A 22,697-nucleotide genomic window follows, 5' to 3' on the forward strand; every position below is an offset into this window, starting at 1 on the left:
CGCGTAGACCTTGAGGAGGCCTTGAAAAATTGCCTTCAAATCCTAGTCGAGTCCTTGAAATTTTGTCGTTGAAAAGTCTTGTAAATTTGTAGTTTTCTACTTGAACAGCCTTTGAATTTTTATAAGCAGTCCCTGAATTTTGTTTGCAAGTCCCTGAGTACTTGAGACCAAGGATAAAAAGCAAATTTGACATAAATTGTAATTGAAGATACACTTAAGCAGTCTCAAAAAGTTTATTTTCATGATACAGGAATTAAGTGATTTTAATGGCAGTCACCTAACAGTATAAGTAATCTGCCCTCAGTCGAGAACTATACATAACAAGGACCTGAACCATGGTTAACACTCGTCTCCGGTTTGCTTGCGCTTAGTTCCGCTCGGATTTGCTTGGGATTAACCTCCATTTTGCGGTTTGGGCGACACTGAGTTATTTATTTATAATTATTTGTAGGCAATTTAACCCCCAAGCCCCACATTTGTACATTTTATAATTCAGTTTAGAGAAAAAAAAATCGTGCGAGGTGCCAGACTGCCTGGTACCAAGTTCCTTAGCTCGCGCTCTTCACTTGCTCGCCACAAAAGTGTGAAACGCGTGACGTGGAGGCTTGGTGGCAGAGGTTTGAGATTGCGGACGTGAACTTAACAGTGTTTTGTCGCTTTTATATGGAATAAGCGACACAATCGGGCAGGATGCAATGAACGTGAGAAATTTTGACGCAAAGGGAGATTTTTATGGGAAAAAAATGGAAGGTTTCCACGTATCAACATGGATTTCCTTTGGGTTATAGCATGTGAACGTAGACCAATTTCTGGTTGTCTTTCGATTTGTATGGAAAATCAATAGACGGAGATAAAGTTAATTGTTTATTTTAACGTCTAGAGTCACACGAAGCAAAATTTTATTTGGGGATGAAATCTTACAAGATGCTATAGCCCTAACATCTTCAGTTGGATTTTTCAACGGGTCGACTTGAATTGAGCGCGATGCTCAACGAGTTTGTTGTGAAACTCTATAACTCTCTGAAGGGTCTTGGCCGAGACAAAACGCCGCGTCATACTTGCCACGAACTGAACTATTTTCCACAAGTATTTGACAATACTTTTATGGGATAAAATATTAGTCTCGATATCTTTTTAATCTTCTTTTTGCTAAGAGAAAACAGAAGCCGTGGATGAGGGAGCTCTCTAAGCCAAAATCCAGACGACGATCGAATAGTATCCCATGATGCAATTTGCTACGTACGTGACGCAACATCGAAGTTATCATGGATTTCAGCGTGGAATAACGTGGTTTTCTCCGCGTCTATTTCTTATTTTTATTGCAGTAAAAGGTTAGAAAAGTGCATTATTTAAATCTTTGACGCGATTATAATGATTTGCAAATGTTTAAGAGCGCGGCCTTATTATAGTATTCTTGTCATTGATCGTGTTATGTGACTATTCGCATCACAAAGTGTTCGTCGACCCGTAACAAGGTCGTGAATATTCGCTTTTCTTGGCACAGTATGTTGATGTCTTCGATTTTTGGGCATCACGCCACAAAATATAGACATAATGATGATTTTTGGCAAAGAAGTACCGAGGAGTACCCACATTTTTATGACCTTTCAAGCGATCGAACTGGACTGAAATTTCGTAACATATCAGTGCAATTACCAGTGTTGCGTGTGTGAATGTCTGCTTTTAAAAGTCTCAGTTCGTTTGGCGCTTTATTCCCGAGCTTGGTCATCTTTTAGAGTCAAAATGATTATTTTCGAAGGTGTTTTGTTTGCTATTCTTTCCGAAACTGCAAAATGTTCAGCAGTGATAACTAGCCTTAATAACGGAGTGTTTAACTTCGTAAATTTCAATAGTTAATGGAGCCGTAATCAAGAGATGTCATGCAGCAAACGGCACAACACGGAACAAGCCTGCTAAGAAGCGAACAAGAAATGTCAAAAGAAAAATCAGAAAACCTTCTGAACTTCGGAGAATGTACCTGTTGTAACTTATTCGTATCAGCACAGGGCTTCTTACCCCAGCGAATAATTCGTCCGTAGGCGAATTCACAACAACCACACGAACGAGAGCTCTTCTTCGTTCGTCTATGCTTTCCACATAGCTTATATGTATTTCTCGACAGACCAACGAAACACAAGTAAAACCTTTCACTGTAACGGCAAAATTCTCCTTTGAAACGCATTGAACATAAACTAACTCGGTACTCTTAAAAGCAGAAGCCACGTAATCCCACACAAGTGTGAAAGCACGCCATGGCTTCATCCTGAGAGCGTGGAATGAATGATGACGTCACGTACGCAGTGATAATATAAGTCTAAACCAGATGCATCATGGGATACTATTCGATCGTCGTCTGGCCAAAACCTTGCTGGACCTTCCATAGAATTCGTACGACGGCAATTCTTTAGATTCTCTTTCGTTATTTCCGGGTATCTTTGACGTTTCATAAAGGGATTAAAAAAGCACAAATATCCGGTACCATACCAGCTTTGACAGAAAAGACGACGGACGCTTTTTTTCCGACCCAAACGATATACGCTTTCATTCAAAGGTTAACCTCGCTTTCCGGACGCTGGTTATATAGTCTCGTATGGTTCAGTATGTCGCAGCTATATACTTATTGTAACCTTATCGTAAATGAAAGCCCTTCCGGACACCGGTTTTATGCGGCCGCAATTATGTACTCAGATGTACCTCATATTGTAACCTTTTCGAAAATGAAGATAAGCTTTCTACAGGATTAATTATATGCGATTTAAAGAAAGTCACAGATTTATTTTCATTATTACTTTGTAGACTGCAAGTAACAGTTAAGACGTTCTTTAACTTCCAAATTTAGTTCTCTTCTCCATTATTTACAACGAGTGTCTCTGACGTCGGGCGTGCTCGCTTGATACGGTCGCCAGCCGGTCACCAGGGGACCATTTCTCCAAAGCCCCGCAACCTTTTCGGGTCCGCAAAGCCATTTTCAATTAATCTGTATCTAAAAACAGAGAGGTGTTTACGCCTGAAACTTCTTGTATGAAGGGAATCTTTGTTCATATTTTAAAAGGATACGTGAATAAAGCAGATCAATAATTATAAGGTTTGAGATTTTGCGGATGCGAAAGCGTTTCGGGACCTTCGAGAAACGGGCCCCAGAGCCGCTAATACGAACGCTCTTCCGTGTCTATGTGGTGTCCGTATTATCTGGGTTTTATATAAAAATTTCACGTATTTTTTTTATTAAAACCAACAGCTGCAAACGTGATCGTGTTCAATGATATCCGATACATCGGGCACGGCTTTTAATTTTTGCGGTCGCGCGGCTAATTGGTTTCGAGAACTATCGAGTTGAAAGCAGATTCAATTTTATCAGATAGACTTTATTTGACAGGTGGCAGATGCTTTTCCAAGTCAGTTGAAAATGCCTCTAGGAAATCGATAGGCGTGTAACAGAGATCGGTACACTCAAAACAGGAACTACAGCTATTTAGAGAACCATTCAATTTTTTTGTGTTTTGACAAGCACACTATGCGGACCGGAAGTCAGACGCGCCAAGATTGTGCCTCTCCTTTTTACGGAAGACGAGAAATAAAACCCACTGAAAGCTGTTATTCGTCAGCGGAAAAATCGCCACCTGCGTTTTGTGCATTGTAAGTAGTATTTTTGTGTTTTTTTTCAACGCCATAATAGCGAAATTGAAGTTTGCGTGACCACATTTGTTGTTCCGTAATGAAAAGCATGCCAAGCAGAGAAATCGTGCTAAAAGTTAGTGTCAAATTTCAAACTTCATGATTGTGCCACTCGTCATGATTAGTTTTGCTAATCGCCGCGAGCTTTCGTAAAGGTCAAAAGGCATATAAGCTTACGAAACAAGGCTACTTCTTTTTGAAACGGGAAATCAATGCGTTTATATAATTATGGTCGTAAAGTATTGTGGTGGATTGAATTTGAAGAACGCTTTCGCTGCAATTCTTCTTGTTACGACGGGGTCTGTCGTTTTGATGGCTGTCACAGTTTTACAAGTGCCAAGACTTTTTCCTGTTCGTAAAATTTCATTCGCGAATACAACCGAAATGGACATGGTGGTGCGAGATCACAAGTTCGACATGCGAGGGACTGAAGTAATGGTTTTCTTACACATTCAAAAAACAGGAGGATCGAAATTCGGTGCTCAACTTGTGAGCAACTTGGACTTAAAAAGGCCGTGTGTATGTTCAAGGAAAGGGTCACACGACCTCCGTAAACACGCAGCTAAACAGAAGACTAAAGAAAGAAAGGTTTGTCACTGTTTTCGTCCAGGCTCGAAAAGGATTTGGCTGTTTTCTCGGCATCATTTAGGTTGGCCTTGTGGTTTGCATGCCGACTGGACGGAGCACCATGAATGCGTTCCAAAATACATGAACAAACGAGAGGGGCGAAACTTTAATAGGCGAAAGTTCGTGTACATTACGATAGTCCGAGAAGCCGTTTCAAGGTTTTTGAGCGAATTCGCCTTCGTTCGGAACGTAGGTGAGATGTGGAGAGCTTCTTCTCTTCGCTGTAATGGTCGATCGCCAACTCAAGAAGAACTTCCGCAGTGCTTCACTAGAGCAGATCTCAGCGACGTCACTCTCGACGAATTTCTAGGGTGCCCTTGGAATCTAGCTTTCAATCGCCAAACCAGAATGCTGGCTGATCTACGGCTGGTAAACTGTTACAATACAAGTGGAATGTCGCCAACCGAACGAGGAAGACTCATGCTTGAAAGCGCCAAGAGAAATCTGCAAAGAATGCCCTTCTTTGGCCTGACTGAATATCAAGAGGCGAGCCAGTATCTCTTTGAGAAGACATTTGGGTTGAAATTCGTGACTCCGTTTGCTCAGTTGCCCGAGGACGAAACTCGAGCGGGAAATATATTGCCAATATTAGACAGTTCTGTGTTGAGTCAAATAGAGACCTTGAACTCGCTGGACATAGAGCTATACACGTTCGCCAAAAACGTGTTCTTTAAGCGCTTGACACACTTTAAAGAGGCAGATAGAATTAGAATGGAATGGGAAACTGAGTAAACATGTTACAGACCGTAAAGACTCGCAGTTTGTTTACTAATTCGTTAAACATGTTAAAATCTCATATTAAAATGTTTGTCCAATTTAGGGCCATACGAGAGAGACTTTGCGAGAGGGAACTCTGTCTCTTTAGTCTTTTGATACTAGTAGTTCTCTGGGGTCGGCTGTCATAAAGCTGCTTACTAGAACTGCAAATGAATGACCATTAATAGCTAATCATTTGAACGAGCTGTTTGCTATGGCGCCGTGATGGCGATGAGAATTGAAAGCAAGTTCTAGTCGACTCAATTTCCTTTGATATCGTTCTCAAGTTTATTGTGCACATCTGTTGTAAGAAATCAATATATTTATCTCGGGTTTGATCAGCTTTTGTTTGACATGTGTCGTTGTCCGAAATCATATTCATAATCTCAGTACTTCGAGCAGTGACAGACTCCAGGCATCTTAAAATTTTATTCAGACGTAAAAATGTGCGATTGATTCCAATTCAACTAAGATCGCAAGGGCGCTCTTAGCCCTCCCTAACTTGGGAAGGAAGCTGAAGGACATCATAACAGCAGGCTGAAAATTCAAACAAACCGATCTGTAAGTTTCCATTTCTGCTGAAAATCCATAGCCTTTGCTGAATCAAGCCGTAAACTGATACCAAGCCTTCAAACTGGATTTTTCTACACTTGATAGGTCGGCAGTGCTAAAGCGTGAGCTAATAAGGGTGGGAGGGGGTAGGCCTATCCCTATTGTGCTTAGCAACTTTTGAGAAACGTTTTGGCGTTTGGAGCAACTTTTTGCGGTTCTGGCAACTTCCTGCAGGTTTTGCCTTTCTGAGCAACTTTTGAGCAAAATATCGTTTTAGAGCACGTATCAAGCACGAAAAAGTCAACGGTTTCGTAGAAAAATTCAATTTATGCAAATTTCTTGAATGTTTAGCAGCTTTTTGAAGCTTGAACACATACGTTCGGCAGGACATCAAATGAACCGTGTATTTTGTTCCGTTAGACCTAAGAGTGTTCTTAAATTTCGCCCATATTTGCGAGCAACCCTAAAGCTAAGTTTCAAGCTGTTTTTCTTGACCTAAAATATCAAGAAATTTAGGAAGCAACTTTTGAATGTTAGGTAGCAACTTTTCGAATTTCTGGCAATTTGGCAACTTTTTGGCATTCCAGTGGGCAGCTTTCCAGCATTGTACGAGCACAATCGGGGCAGGCGTAAGGGTGGGGCGCATGCTCTTTCCCCTGAACTTTCAGGAAATGTTTCTGAAATCAACAAGTGTGGTGTTAAACAATTACAAAGACAAATTTACTTCTCTGCATTTAACTTTTGATAGCCTTGAGATCTAGCGAGTTTTTCTCCAGAGAGAGAGAGAGATCGAGACTAAATGGATTCAAAGTACAGTCCAGTCTTTTTACAGAAAAATACAAAAGCAAAAACCGACACAACGTTGAATGATTTTTTGAAGGTGTACTATATTTCGGCTGGCCAAACCAGCCTTCTTCAGGTACAATGGAAGATTTTATATTGGTGCGTGTTTTTATGTAGCCGATATTTACGTAATACCGGAAATACGCAAAAGTAATTGATAGTGTAAATTGAAGATAAGCATACGGTAAAATAAAATAACATGATAAAAGAACATAATAAAAGAAAACAAATGGAAACAATTAATATGTTTCTTCGCGGATGTTCAGACCATTAGGATCAATTGTTCTGCCTTTTTGAATTAAAAAAGCTTCCCTGGCCTTACGGATAGAGTCTCGGTTAGAAACGGTTTTTTCGATGGGGATTAATTGCATGTTGTTAGCAGTGTGGTTAGGAGAGGATAGGAAATGTTCGGCGGCTGTAGTAGGTTTAGATTTGTTGTTAGGGTTATCTATGGTACGGCGGTGTTCATTAAATCGGTCTTTTAATCGTCGTTTCGTCTCTCCTATGTATTGTAAATTACAGCGGTTACATTGAATCATGTAGATGAGGTTTTTAGTGTCACAGGTCAGGTTGGATTTTATGGCACGCGTTTCCCCGGTAGAAAAGAAGGTATATGTAGTAAGTCCATGAGAAATGTAGTTACAAGTAACACAGTTTTTGCCACAACGGAAAGAACCAGAAGGTAGTTGGGGATTAGAAGAATTAGAAGAGAGTTTAACTGTAACTAGTAAGTCACGAAGGTTAGGGGAACGTCTGAAGGCCACAACAGGCAAATGCTGAAAAACGTTTTTGCAGCGGTTAGAAGAGAGCAACAAATTGTAATGTTTCTTTAATGATGTTAGAGATGTGAGGGAGTGATGGATTGAAGGTAGTTATAAATGGTATACGTTTAGGTTTGTTTACGTCTTTGGTTTGTAACGAGAGTCTGCGGGGGATGTCGGCGGCTCGTCGTATTTGTTTGGTGACGAAATTACGGTTGTAACCTCGTTTAAGGAGGTAAGTGGTAAGTTGAGCCGCGCGAGTATTAAACGTGGCATCGGTAGAACCGTGAGATACGTCGTAAGCGGAGTGCTAGACTGAAAGGAATGGCTTTTTTAGTATGTAAGGGATGACAAGATGAATAGAGTAGATGTTGGTGTTTGTCTGTAGGTTTGGTGTAGAGGTCAGTAGATATATTACCGTCGTTAGTCAAAGAGATACTAACGTCAAGAAAAGGTACGTTAGTAGAAGAGTGTGAACTGGTGAATTTAATGGTGGAGTGAATGTTGTTAAGATAATCGATGAAAATTTTTAGGTTGTCTAGACCTTCGGTCCAGATCATAAAAATATCATCGATGTATCGTAGCCACGTGTGGGGTTGAAATGGGGCATTTTCCAAAGCGTTGGCTTCGAAATAACCTAGAAAAAGGTTAGCATAAGAGGGGGCCATTTTAGTACCCATGGCGGTGCTATGGATTTGAAGATAGTGGTTATCATTAAATGAGAAATTATTCATGGTGAGAATCATGCGAATGAGGTCACACAGTGTGCCAGTAGGAATGGTATTGTGAGAGCAAGTACGTAAAAAATGCTCACAAGCATTAATACCTTCATTATGTGGGGTATTAGTATATAATGATGAAACATCAAGTGTAACTAGTAAGGAATTAGCGGGTAAATTACCAATTAACAAAGGATGGCAGTTTATGAACTAAAGGTTGAAGGTGGTAGTCAACGAAGTGGGATATGCGTTCAGTGGGATGGCTATTAGATGAAACAATAGGGCGTCCTGGATTACCCGGTTTATGTATTTTGGGTAGAATGTAAAATTGGCCTGGTTTAACGTCAGACTGTATAAGGTATTGTTTGGTTTTGTCGTTTATGAGTTTGTCCTTATGCATTATGTTAACGTAAAAGGTGACACGTTTTTGTATGTCGGCAGTTATGTCTTCGTTTAAGCGTTGGTAGAATTTGGTGTCAGTAAGTTGTCTGTTGCATTCGTCGATGTACCCAGTTTTGTCCATAACAACAGTACCAGAACCTTTGTCAGCCGGTTTTATAATTATATCTTGTCGTTGTTTAAGTTGGCGTATGGCTTGTCGTTCTGTAGCAGTAAGGTTATCATGAATAGTGTTGGGTTTACCTGTGGTTATGTCAAGTTTAACAGCGTCTAAAAAGGTGTTTAGGGCTCGTCCTCTGTCGTTGGTGGGGTTCCAAGTACTTTTGTTATGGAAAGGAGTGTCGTGTTCGTTAGCTGTGGGGGTATTGCTGTCGATTTCAATTTTCCTTGGTGTACGCTTTGTCGCTGACAACATTAATTTGCAAATGAGGGAAATCGCCGGCGTCGAAGAATGATTTTGAATGAGCGTCGCTTCAGATGTCGACATAAGCAACCAGTTTAGCACTAACAACTGGCATTGTTGTCTCGGATCTGTACGATTCTGATAAGTTATCTGGGTGGGGAAAAAAGCCGTTTTGCGATTTTAAATTTAGCCCGAAGGAAAACAAAATCGAAAGTGTTCATTGGTGCTTGGCACTCAATAATCTGTCCACGTATCCGACTCAGGAGATTAGTCTAAATTGTTTTGTCAATTTAAACTTCTACTTATGAAGACCTGCTTAGTTCTTTTATTACGTCATGTTCTGTTTTACATTTTTCTCCCCATGCGCAGTCACTGTGGTGGTAACCTCTGGACAACTAACGCAACTGATATACGATCTTTATCCAAGGAAAACGAAAGCGAGTAGTTCAAATGTTTCAGTACACACACTAAAGATATCCAATTAAAATTTTCCGACAAGCTTCCCTGACCTTTCCCTGATGGGAGTCTCCGGGTATTTCAATTTGCTCTTGTGTCGTGTCTTCTAAGCTGGTTTCACCAAGTGCTGTGTTAATAGTTTACTCCTGAAGCCAAAATGATATCGCGTTTCGTCTAGGAGGAAATGGAACAAAAAAAAAAAACAAAAACAAAAACATCGTGGCGGATAATTTTCCATTAGCAAGCCACGGGATCGCAATGATCGCACCGTCGCGGTGTTCTGTCAGCGATAAGCTTAACCCACTCAGAAGTGAATATCAAGTAATCGTGCAATCTGATTGGCTATATGTAGTGCCCGTCTAACGATCGATATATGACAATATACGACAAATCTTGGTAAATCTTTAACATTTAATTTTCGTGCAGTTTCAATTCTGAAATATTGTTTCGTTTCCATTGATCGATGGCTTGTGCGAAAACAATAAAGTTTGTGTGGTCGGGATCAAGATCAGCGCTCCAAGATCACTCGGATCAGGGTACATCAAACTTCGAACCGATGAATCTGCTCTGGTCACGGATTCATCGGTTCCTTTGATGCACCATGATGCGAGTGATCTTGGATCCCTGATCCTGATCCAGATCACTTCAAAGGAACGCACCTTAAAGGCTCACGCCTTTGATAGTTGGCGAGTCTAATAGACGTCCGATTAAAAAGTATTTTCTTTGGGCTCAGGCGGAATGGATCGAGGCTTGTTCTATGAGAGTTATTCCAAGGCAAGAGATTCTCTTGTCCAAGGGTATTGTTTCAATTGATCATTTACAGCCCGCATTGCGGGTCAATATGGAAATTAAATAATTTTCCCTCTTCTCCGATGGTTGACTTAAATAAATTACAAATATGTTTTCTGTCTAGGATGTGACACAGATAAAATTTCCATTTTTCTCGTCGGTGCGTGTAGTTCGGTTAATAGTCATTATGGAAAGTCTTCAAAATAAATCTGCAACTATAGTATGCCTTACAACAGTTTTTCGGAATCTGTAAAATATTCCTAGAAAAGACTAAAGATCACTAGTAGACGAAAACGAAAACAATTTCCGATAAAGCAGGCAGGGATGCGTGGACGCGTTTGTCGTCCAAATATTTATTAAAAGTGAATGGTATTTTTCCCTCTAAACCAACTCCAGTTACTTCCAGTTACAAATCGGGCTTGTTAAATTCAAAACAAGCCTTTAATTTTTCCAGTTTCGCCTGTTGTTGGCACTGCCAAGACAATACACGTTTCCAGTTTCGTAATTCAAACGGCAGATATCTCAAAGCGCTGAAAGCAGTCTATCTTTCGTTGCCAAATAAGGGAGCAATAATTTATCAGATTTATGATCGACTTTTCCGTAAGGAAGTAGTTAAAATGCTCGCTTTGGCTGCGCTTCAAGTATGTAAACAAAGAAATATTAAATTTATGATAACGATCGGTCTGCTCTGTGATAGTAATGCATAATTAATTACTTACAACTATCATCGTGAAATTTTTAGTTGGGTTGTTTGCCGTGGCATCGCTATTTAAAGCCATGCACCTATTTTATCAGTACACCAGTATTTGTAATATAAAAGTTTCAGCCCTAATTTTCATTCCACCTAATACTTTTTCACCAAATTTCTTTTCCATCATCAATTCAAGAGTTTAACATCAGTTCGAAAGGTCTCTGATGTTTCGATCTTGAAGTATTGACTCCAAACCAAAACAGGTCGAACCATTTTTCACATTGGATTGCTAGTTATTGGTCGAGAATGCCACGTGATAGTTTTGTAATCTCCTTTCGAGTTTTTCTACTTCCGAACCGAACCTCAAAGTTTCCATTAAATTCAGCTAGGCAAAGCATTTTTCGTTCAGCTGCTGAAGTAAGCTTCAGAGAGACGACCAGACGGTTGAGACTAAAAACCTGCCTCAATCACTATGAATGCCAACATTTTCTTTGCCGTAATGTTGTTGACCATTGGCGCAGTTTCATCAAAGAGAATCAGATACCAGAGCTGCGGTTCGCAAACGCGTGCAGAAATCAGCTCCGTGGATATAACTCCCTGCGATCAAGATCCTTGTGTTTTCAGACGAGGAAAACAGGAGACATTTACAATGAAGTTCATTCCGCGCGAATTGATAACATCCGCAAAAATTTATGCCAACGGAATGATGGGTGGTGCGAAGATTCCTTTGCCGATAAACCACGATGTTTGCCAAGGCTACGGGCTGAGCTGTCCTCTGAAGGCTGGCGTCGAAGCGGAGTTGGTGTTCTCTGTGAAACTTCATGCATTTTACATACCGCGTGGAGAGTACGCGATGGAAGCCTACATCAAGGACCAAAATGGCAACTTGGTGGTCTGTGTAAAGATTAATTTAGAAATCGCTTAAACGAGATGCCTTGGGATGGCGCATCGTACAAGACTCACCTGAAACTTTTCTCAAGATTGCCCGGGCCATCTCAGTTACTATAACCATACCATTTTCTTTTTGTAGTGCTTTAGTTTTATCATGTTTTTCTCTTAGTGAAGCATTATTTTGTGGTACACGTATGAAAATAGCAATGCAAAATAGCAATACAAAATAGCAAATCGCGACATCGATCGCCACTTGAAATATCGGTGAAAAAAAATACATTTTTGGCAGTCTTCAATAGAAATGAATGAATTAATGTTAAAAAGTGTCATCAACGGGTAGATAATGTGAAGGTTTGTTCCCTCAGTTTAACTAAATTTTCACGAAAATTAAAATTTATATTTCATATAATGGCTTGAAGTGCTCCAAAATTTCAGGAAAGTTTTCAGAAAATTCAGATCTTGTTAAGGCCATTCAGCCGATAATTCCGGAAATTCCGGAAGAAAATAAGGAAGAACGGAAATTCTGGGTATGAAATAGTCGACCGCTTTGGGAACGCTGTTTCATTCGCCAACAAAAATTTCTGGAAATTCAAACCGGAATCTTAGGTCGAAAGGAAAGCGCCCAAGCTAGGTTTCATAGAGAAACGGGAAACTGTGAATCATTGATAAGCCCCACCCCTTTTTGGAGCAAGAAATTTATTATTATCACAAGCTTTTTTTCTCAGACAATAATTAAGTGAAATTTTCGAAAGTTTAAAGAGGGATTAAAAGGAAAAAAAATGTTTTGGAACACCACCAGACAGTTATACGCCCCCCAAAAGGGCACCCCAGGTTGGTAGACAACTGTACATCCACCAAGTTTTTAACTTCAAATTCTAATTTTAAAACAACTTCATATCTTCAAAATTTCCTATTTCCATAAATTTTACTAATCCTTTAAGAAAAACTATTTATCCCCATAAATGTACCCAAAAATCACCAAAAAATTTACAAAACAGCCCAAAAACGTAGATATGTGGGATGAGCAGAGAGATGTTTGACTGCTTGAAACGTGAACGAGATATTTGCGTTAAAACCATAATACCCAGCCAAAATACGGCTTTCATGTTAACCCCCGCCTTAAGTAGAGGTAAGGCAACAACAGCAATAAGGTCAAACTGCAGCTCAAGCTGGTGTTAATAGTATAGACTGTTTTCGATATATTAAAATTCAACTTGGCAGTGAGGCTTAGTGGACAGAAACAAAGGGAATTGAATGCCATGTTTGTTCATTTCTTTTGTTTGTGTCCTCCAGGCCTCACTATCAAGCTGAATTTCAAAATGTAGAAAGTGACCTAAACGTTTTCGAGAATACGAAGTGCTAATTGTCGATTGAAAACAGCAATATAAAACGAAACACATCAGTAGAGGGATTGGCGACAAATAAATTTTTGAGAACAACGCGGCCGAAATTTAATTTTCTTTCTTGACAGGTCTTGTATCGAGCGGTTTATTTTATTGTTGGAATTCTTTCAAAAGCAAGGACTTGATTTTGTCGGGATGACCATGAATCAGCTGGAATGTAGAATATGTAGAATATCAATGAGGGTTTACACCGATAAATCCCTTGTTTTAGGATTTATCTTTATAAATACCTGTCCGATTTATTTTAAGGGAACAAGGGATACATTTAGGATACTTTTAATTTGAGAAAGCAAGAGATAACTCTACTATTAAAGGGAAGTTTGTCAAAAAATACGGAAACAATGGGAATTTGGGAACAATAAGCACTTGATGACTGGCCCCGAGGGAAACAGTGAGATTTGTTTCCCCGAGACCTGCAAAGTAGGCTCGATTACCAGCCGCTGTTCGGGAAAGGAGCCCGCGCTCCTCCCCCGAGGAACGTGGACCGGACTCGAGAAAGCGGCGGAAATCGAGCCTACCCTTAAAGTTCCCCGAAGCGAAGCCGAGGGGAACCTTGAGATCGAGGAGAAACAAAACTCACTGTTTCCCACGGGATCAGTCATTAAGTGTTTTGTTATACCTCCCAACTCAAAAAGAAAAACAAATGTGAAGAAATCGTTTGCTTGACGCCAGCAGGCTCACAAATTTGCCGCGGTTTCAAGGAGCACTACCTGATCACGTGCAAGTCAAAAGTTCAAGTTGTTGTTTCCCTAAGGAGTTAGTGAGTTTGACCCACGACACGTCACACGTTCTCCTCCAATCGGAAAACATATTTGATCAGGAACAAGGGAAAAATTTTGAAATATTCAAGGGATCAATGGAGCATACTACCTCGGTCCTAGCTGCTTTTCCCAGCTGCCTCAAGTCCTGAGCTCCCCTGATTTTCAATAACTGTAATATTCACCCGAGTTGTAAGTAAAATAGAGCTCGATCAATAACGAAAGAAAATGTGCGAGTCTTGAAATAATGGACTGCAATACCCGTGCACTTTTATCGTACCATGCAATACGGAATCGAATTCAATATACTATACCTGCGAGCTCTGAGATCCGTCCTTGAGTGAAAAACACTATGTACGAAACAAGAATCGTAGCCGGGTCACTTAGTAAATTGGTTGTTAAATAGCTACAGCCCGCAAGGATTTGGCCATATTTAAATAGCTCCGCTCCCTCTTTCTATTATGTCCTTCCTCTCTGCTAAGCGCCCCCTCCTCCAGCCCGTGTCCCCCTCCTGAAAGGGGTCGGCAGTTCATCGTATGGTTGAAGTGTTACCACCTTGATTTAAACCCGTATTTGAAGTGATTCGCTTCAGAATTCAGTAAATCAGTCGACTATGATGTGTCGGGCTAAGAACACTGCTAACTTTATTCAAGAGATATATTTGCACTTATCGTTACAGTCATCTCTATCTCTGGGTTTTAGTTGTATTAACGGTAAAGAGACTTCTGATGGTCCATCTCCAATGGCCAATGATAAGTTATATAGCCACACATTCACCAATTTTGCAATTGCATGGACAGGGTCTGCATTTTTGACCAACCGGACAAAAACTAACGTTGCACGGATCAAAGGTGCATTCCCGAGGATTTTCGGGTGGTGGGTAGCAATGGCACCGCGCAGTCGCAGACGGACTACCCCGACCTGTGAATGGAAAAAGTTAATTGTCCACTTTTTCAAGCTCTATACATGTGTGACTCAACTGCAATGTTCATTACATGTTTAGAAGTAAAAATGGAAAACGGAAATGACTGATTGATATGAATTGGCTGTTATAGCGTGTGTCTGCTGGGATGATGGCAGCGCGGACTTTGTATTCGCAAATAAAACTCCATGTACATCAGTGTCGATTAGGTTTGCTTCAAGAACAACATACGTCATGTTTCACTTGAAAAGGTTTTAGCGTTGGTATAACCCCCGAAGCTCCGCGCAGAAAATTATATTTGTAGATGAAATGATTAACCACTCTTATACCTATGGGCTCCAATTCGCCTTCAATCTGTGGAGAGAGAATGTGATAAAAAGGAAATATTCAGAGCAATGGAAAATCTCATTTTGGGCTGAGTAAAAGGAATTACTTGGCAGAAGATCTTTTAGGTAAGTACCACAACTTTCGGTGAGCCATTCTTGTGATTTCAATTATTTGCATAAGGAAACAACTCGGAGAAGGCCAAAAGGAAAATGTAATCTACACCAGTAGCATGCTGAAGATGAACGTCTCGTGTTGTTACACAATAACAAAGCCATCTTTGAATAGTCTGGGCGGTTATTGTCGATCTTTTTTTAAAAATCGATAACAATCGATATTCCTGAAGACCAGGAGCCATAATCGGGGACGGAGACCGTAAGCGCGCGCCATTTCTAGTATTGGGGTTGTCCCCATGATATGGGACAATAATTCTATTTTTAGAACAAATTGCGCCATCGCCTGCGGCACACGCGCGTACATGTTGCGAGGATTTTTGCAGATGTCGCGCGGGAGAAATGGCGTCCGAAATTCCCGAAATTTTTCATGTTTTTCGCCCACAACTCAACGCGTTTACGTCTGTTGGAATTTTGCTTAAGTATTTTCGTCGTAAGCTGCTCCAGTTTGAGTAAAGTAAGACAGTGTCGAATTTAGGTATGTTCCGCTGTAAGCTTATATATATCGCTGACCAAGTTGTGTACCGACGGATGCTTCTTTTGCATGAGCTGTACATTACTCCACTTTAAATTTCACATATGTTGAAGATTAACAGCTTTTCCATTACACAGCAAAAAACTAGTTGGATATATTTAGATATAGCAGAGCTTCAGGACTTCATAGTTTCCTAGCTCCTCTTGCCATACGCTTGCGAGGAATTTGTCAGTCTATCGCGACCGAAAAGTAAAACGAAATAATTGCTAGTTTGATTTTGGCTTGAATTGTAAGCAACGCTTGATGTTTCATCAAGGCCCAATAACTTTACGTCCGTAGATACTGCTGAGTTTTATTCGTGTAAAAATCCAGTGAATTCTCTGTTGTCGATGAATGAGAGAGCCCGCCGATGCGTGTTTTTGTACAGTCAGTAAACATGACAAATTGTACTTCCGCCGCACTCTCGTGTGAAAGCGTATATCGAACTCACACAATAACTCTATAGTTTTTAAATATATTTAAGATTGATAAATGTTTGACAGCATATTAAAAGCTAAGCTGAAAATATGTGAATAAAGCAGAAATAATCAGCAAATTTATTATGACGCTCTCTTTGATCGACTTGGAATAACGATTTCGATTTTGTTGATCGAGTTATCAAACTCCTTGTCTATTTTCATTTTCGCAGTGTAAAACTTCACTATGCTTATGTTGAAGAAACACACATGATGTTAGTAGCCTTTTTCACGTTCGTGAAATTTGTTACAGCATCTCAGCACAAAAGATAACGAAAGAAATCTTTGTCAAGATTTGTTGACAATTGAAAAGACCGACTCGGACGTGAAAGTGCGCGAGCTGCACTATGCAAATGAGCGAATTGTACGCGTCAGACTTTCCTTTCAAAAACTTTTGCAAACTCAGCAAACAAGCAGAAACAATAAGAAACCATCAAAACAGGTTTTGGTTATGATGAACCATTGTCTGAGAAACTCACAAATTAACTCGATACCAGAGTAGAGAGTTTTTTTTGCTATATTGTTAAGTCAGAATAAACGCAAAAACATTCGCGTAAGCTTACAACTAGCGTGAGCAGATCTTATTATTCATTCCCAGAGCGAGATTGAAGTCTTGTTTTCGACACTGAAAAACCCACCTTTTCCGTTAGCTCAGAGCATAAAACTACATATAAGCGCCCTGGTTCGTATTCCCTGCCTTATTCCCTGCCATCGCTGTGAAAAATACGCAAGAGAATCTCTCAACTCTCACCATTTGATCACGCAACGTGACAACATCCACGCGAGAGCCCCCGACATGTGCGTGAATCCGCGCGGATATATGACGTCAGGATGGCGCAATTTGTTCTAAAAATAGAAAAATTGTCCCATATCATAGGTGCGCGCGAATCCCGAGACTTACGGTCTCCGTCCCCGATTATGGCTCCTGTGAAGACAGGAATTATCGATTGTTTATCGATTTTTGCCCATCGATAGCAATCGATAAAGAAATTTTTCTCTGAGTTATCGATTGTTATCGATTGCCGTTATCAATCGATAGCAATCGCCGATTGATATCGATTGAATCGATTGATTTCCGATATCAGTTTTTCTCGATTGACTACGCCTGGCCATTAAGCACGAGACTGTAAAATGGACTAATTTTCATACTTACCGGCAAAGCCTCCCCACAAGAAAAGTAAAGTATTAACAGGACGGTGAATATATTCGCGATCGACATATCGGCACCAAAAGTCAGTAGCTGCTGGGATGGCTGGAAAAGATAAGCGGTACAGACGCAATTTATGGATATCAAGATTACTAGCTTCTTTTATTTGATTCATGGTTTTTGTGTTTTTGCTACATTCCGATTAGATTCGTTTAGCTCAGGGTACTAAATCGCATGCAAACTTCACAAGTAGTTTCGTAAATCCCGAGTCAATATTTGCTGATTTTAGACAGGAATTTGTCCACAACAGGACATAATACTATACGAGATCGGTTAATTGTTCTTCGACGTCCCCAATTATGACTTGACAAACTTATTATCTTCCCTGCAAACTAAACAAAAACAAAGAAACAAAACAGATTCAAAAAGAAAAAAAAGACAAAACCAAGAGATTACTCTCAGTTTCGCAGGAGATTGCCTACAATGATTTGTTGCACAACTTTACGCTGCGTACACTAAAAAAAAAGGGGTAAAAGCCATTGGTAGGAAGGTCACCCTTCCCCGCAGCCAGCTTTTAGCAAGTTTCCTGTTGAAAAGAGTTGATCTTTCAAGGTGAACAAACCATTTACGAAGGACAGAACTTGGAGAAGTTAGCCTCTAATATAAGCCTGCAGTTTTAGTGCAGTTCAAGGGATCGTTTACCTCAGGGCAGCACTAGGTTCGCGGGAAAGTCAAAGCTTATTCTCGTCCCCAGTGCTACTCGTCTTAAAATGTCGTTCGCACCACGTGACCAAAAGAAACGGGGGCTCCGCGGAATGGTCAAAGCTGGATAAGGTTTGATCTTGAGCGGGAATAAATTTTTTAACAACATGGTAGCAGCCGGCTCAGAGCGTGTGCCAGTAACAAGGATGCGAAAAAGGGTTCCTTAAAACTCTATCACGTAAAACAGAAATTCCCTGATATCCCCCTCCCTCCGAAGGAGTAAATTCCTGACATGTACATGAAAACAAACATACAAACAAACAAACAAACAAAAAACATGTTTTAATTGGCTGGAGATCATTAGAATCTTGTTATGTTTTTCCTCAATAAATTATACCATAATCTCTTGAGTATACTAAAAAATGTTTGTCTCGTTGACACTATGGAATATCACGGCAATGTTGACGTGTGTTCCGTGTTTACATGCTGACTTCAATTTCACCGACTAAACTGAAAGTGCACAACATGATGATCTGACTCATGATCAGGCACGTTCCAAAAAGAAAGAAAGAAAAAACACCCCAAAACAATCTGTTGAAACCCAGATACATTCTTTATTATATGAATATATTTTATAAAAATGTCGAGGTTGAAAGTTGCGAAATTTTAAGTAAAAAACCCGAGGCAGAGGTTTTGAAAGGAATATAATATAAATACAATACAATACAATTATATGCTTTTAACTGAACCATGTAAAATGTTTCCTTTCTCCAAACATCAAAACAAGAAAAAATGAACAAAAACAGCATTAGCCATATTAACCCTTTGAATACCAAACTTCAGCCAAAAAATACCGTTTTAAACCGTTTAGTGAGGTTTTTCAGCTGCCATGACGCTAAATAAGCCTAAGTTTTGCTAAGAAAGCTTTTTTTTACTAAAAGGAGAGATTTTACGAGGATTAGGCACATAATTGAGCAAAATTTCAAATCCGGGCATGCGCATAAGCCAAAATTTGTACTTTTTTTTTTTTTGGTTGTTTGTTTTTGCCATTAACCGTTCTCAATTTTGCTTGTTGCCCCCTTTCCTTTCTGTTTTTCTCGGCCCTTTTACACTGGCTACCTTTTGCGTTGTATGTTCTTTCTGGCTGCCGTCAAAAGTTGGATGTTAATTACGGGTGAAGCCTAGAAATGGACCTTGATCAATCATAGGCGTAGTGGACCATTTTACCACCGTTTTTGCACCGAAACTGATAACGTTGCTTTTGGATTTACGACGTCGGAATGTCGTCGATATCTAAACCTGACCATTGTGCGGAAAGGCCTAGCCTAGTACTACTATCTGCTTATCAAGAAGATCTGATGACGTTTAAATTGATGACGTCACAAGTGGTACAAAGAGCACCACCATTAAGTGGCCGTATATGGCCACTTGGGCGTCAAAGGGTTAATTTTTCCATGCTAATAAGATTTCTGCAAGAAGTTATGTACGTCATATAAGGCTTAAATGCCTGCAGCCTGGCTCCAAAATTACTTGAACACCATCCAGACACCAAATACATTCGAAAAAAATATATATATCATATGTTATAATCTAAGAATATTCACAAGAATATTTTCAGCGTAAAATCGGTAGGAAAATATGGATATTCAGCCTCGGCCGAAAAAAAAAAAAAAACAATATTCTTATTTAAAAAAAAAAAAAAAGAAAAAAATTGTTCACCAGCGATAACCTCGTTCAATAACGATTTCTTAAAACATAAGCAGGCGAATATTAACGTTAAACGCCGCCGTTTCGGCGTCATCTTGACACCATTCTCAAGGCAAAGTGAATAAATAATGCGAAGATTTGATTTCTGTACAGTGTCTACAAATTAGCATAATAACAAAGGATGACAAGTTCTTCTAGTAAATATCTTTGGACGAATCGATTCCGTTTGCCTCGGCCGAGAAAAAACAGTATTCTTGAGAAAAAATAGTTATTCACCAACAATAACCTCGTTCAATAACGATTCCTGAAAACATTAGCAGGCGAATATTAACGTTAAAAGCCGACGTTTCGGCGTCATCGTGACACCATTCAAAAGGCAAAGTGAATAAATAATACGAAGATTTGATCTCCATGCAGTCTCCACAAATTAGCATAATAACAAAGGATCACAAGTTCTTCAAGTAAATACGTTAATTGCCCGAATCGAGTCCGTTTGCCTCGGCCGGAAAAAAACAGTAGTCTTATGAAAAAATACTTATTCACCAGCGATAACCTCGTCCAATAACGATTTCTTAAAACATTAGCAGGCGAATATTAACGTTAAAAGCCGACGTTTCGGCGTCATCGTGACACGTACTATTCTCAAGGCAAAGTGAATAAATAATGCGAACACGGATTTGAATTCTATACAGTCTCCACATTAGCATAATAACAAAGGATCACAAGTTCTTCAAATGAATACCTTTGCGCGAATCGAGTCCGTTTGCCTCATTAAGGAGATGCTTTTTCGATAAGAAAACTTAAACCATCCCTAAACGTGCAAACGGACTCGATTCGCACAAAGGTATTCACTTGAAAAGCTTGTGACCCTTTGTTATTATGCTAATTTGTAGAGACTGTATAGAAATCAAATCTTCGCATTACTTGTTCACTTTGCCTTGAGAATGGTTTCACGATACGCCGAAACGTCGGCTTTTAACGTTAATATTTGAAAAATTAAGCGAGACTTACCTGTACGTAAGTTGAGGTTTGATTAGTCTAGGGTCACCCAGGTGGTGTTGAACACGACTTGCAAAGCATGCCGGGAGAACTTTTCCCTGCAGCTCATTTTCATCTGATCGCTGAACGGCAGACATTTCCACGCGCTGATGGTGATGTGGAAGTATGACTTATAGGAGGTTCGTTCGCATCAGATGCTGAAAGAAATCTGGAATGACATCCATGTGAAATGTTCCGAACGCCAAGTAATAGCTGTAGATGACTTCTGCTCGATTTACAAAGCCACCATTTTCAGTGCTAAACAGATGATTTTAGGAATCGAAGCTTCGCGGTCCGTCGAATCTCTACGGTTGAAAGATAAATTATTTCCGTTTCTGATCTCTTCGAATTCGATCTTAACTTGCCGGAATTGAACCTACCTTCGGCACTTTCCTTCTTAGATATCTCGACTTGTGTGTGAAGTATATCAGTGTATCGCTGGCCAACAACATGGTTCTTGACAGATATTATGTTTTCGTTCGACGATAAGAGAGCTGAGAAGTAAACCCTACGAAAAAAAGGGTTGAATAATTCGAAATCAAAGCAACGTTTTGTCCTTGAAAACTTGTGTAAAGCTTGATTAATCGAGTTTCGCCCGCTGTATTTCCTTATTAACCAAAAGGAGTCATAAACAACTTGCTAATGAGCTATGGCTCTTTCAAAATAACAAAAATAATTTGCAATAAATGGAATAAAAAAACTAGGAGCTTAATGGGAGAAGTAGGGTATGTTTTGCTCAATGTAAGTGGTAAAAAATAATTGTATTCGTCCCCTGTACCAGATCACACTTCCAGCAAATTCTTGTTCAACTTACAAATCCAAGATTAAATATGTACTGTTTGGATCCATTTTGTAGACAATGGGATAACACGATTTTGGTCTAATTCAACTTCCTTGAATGCATTTAAAGTAAAAGGTCTACAAATGACTTTGCCTCAGACATTGCCACTGGATATATCAATGTTCAAACTGATGGGAGTTTGAGATTTCTCTTCGCTTAGTGCTTAGGGGTTGGATGTAACTTGTATCTGCCTCCAAGTGTCCATTCCTGGGTTCTCAGTACATGTGAGGCCGTGTAAAAGGGAAATCAGGCTCAATGGAAAGAAGGCTTGGTTGAGTTACATGAAATGAATGCTTTGGACAAATAATATACCTCATGCTATTTAAAGTGGTTGCAACTAAAATTGCATATGGGAGATGTGAAAAAAAAAACTGACTTACATTTACTTGCAAATAATAATTCAATTCCAAAGTATGCTTTTTAAACTGAATATTTGCAAAGTACTGACAAGCACAACTAAAAACCAGCAAAATAGCACAAAAACCATATTCTGGAAACAGCAGCCAACGTTAAGTTCACTTATAAATTAGTAAACTGGAAGACTGTGAATGATAGGCGCTGTCAATTAGCAATGACTGAATTGCTCATGGTCCTGTGCCTTCATTGCATGTCCTCATATCGCAACTCTGCTGAAGTTTAAGGTTCAATGTAACTTAAGTAAACTAAAGGGAGCTCCTTACCCAGAACAGTGCTATGCAGGTCATTTGAAATATCTATCAGTTTAAAATTTATCATTTACTGCAAGTCCTGTGGTCAACAACACAGTGATCATGTACCGTTATTAACATTTCCTACATTGGCTGTTAAATGTTTTGCCAAAAACAATCTCCGCAGCACTTCCTTGTGTTGACTCGTAATGACTGTGACCAACTTAATTCAGAATAATCTAGCATGTAGCTGTATCCTAGATCATCTATAGTGAGATGTTTTGACTGAGATAACCAAGATGTAACAACATTTTAAAATACAAGCAGATACACTATATTGACCACTTGCAATAGCTCTTAAAACTTGGGATTGCCATGTAGCTTTCTAAGTAGTCACTTGCATTATGTCATTATGCATTCTGTTTTGTTCTATTCCATTCTAAATTTGATATCCTAAACAGCAGCATGCTGTAGCTTTCCTTG

The 22,697-nt window shown here is 39.6% G+C and overlaps 1 protein-coding gene, 1 long non-coding RNA gene and 1 pseudogene across 2 annotated transcripts; 2 read left to right on the plus strand and 1 right to left on the minus strand.

Annotated features, from left to right (window-relative positions):
- The first annotated feature begins 44 nt into the window (after nt 1-44).
- LOC149103767 (heparan-sulfate 6-O-sulfotransferase 1-B pseudogene) lies at nt 45-9,406 on the plus strand (annotated as a pseudogene).
- Nucleotides 9,407-11,055: 1,649 nt separating this feature from the next.
- LOC110062020 (mite group 2 allergen-like Ixo r 2) lies at nt 11,056-11,971 on the plus strand. Its single transcript, XM_020768893.2, has one exon. It carries the CDS (start codon nt 11,144-11,146, stop codon nt 11,594-11,596), a length of 453 nt encoding a protein of 150 aa, XP_020624552.1. The 5' UTR covers nt 11,056-11,143; the 3' UTR covers nt 11,597-11,971.
- Nucleotides 11,972-14,344: 2,373 nt separating this feature from the next.
- Nucleotides 14,345-20,781, minus strand: LOC110062011 (uncharacterized). Its single transcript, XR_002298039.2, has 4 exons — nt 20,700-20,781; nt 17,286-17,384; nt 14,975-14,999; nt 14,345-14,644 (listed from the first exon to the last, which is right to left on the minus strand). It is a non-coding gene; the product is annotated as an uncharacterized LOC110062011 (long non-coding RNA).
- Nucleotides 20,782-22,697: the final 1,916 nt, after the last annotated feature.

The sequence above is a fragment of the Orbicella faveolata genome, unplaced genomic scaffold (assembly GCF_042242905.1).
Source record: "Orbicella faveolata isolate gen_17 unplaced genomic scaffold, um_ofav_v1 contig_35, whole genome shotgun sequence".
Taxonomy (NCBI): Eukaryota; Metazoa; Cnidaria; class Anthozoa; order Scleractinia; family Merulinidae; genus Orbicella; species Orbicella faveolata.

Bases quoted from the DNA above. Each gene is read 5' to 3' on its own strand.
- LOC110062020 (XM_020768893.2), top strand. From the start codon at position 11,144: ATGAATGCCAACATTTTCTTTGCCGTAATGTTGTTGACCATTGGCGCA.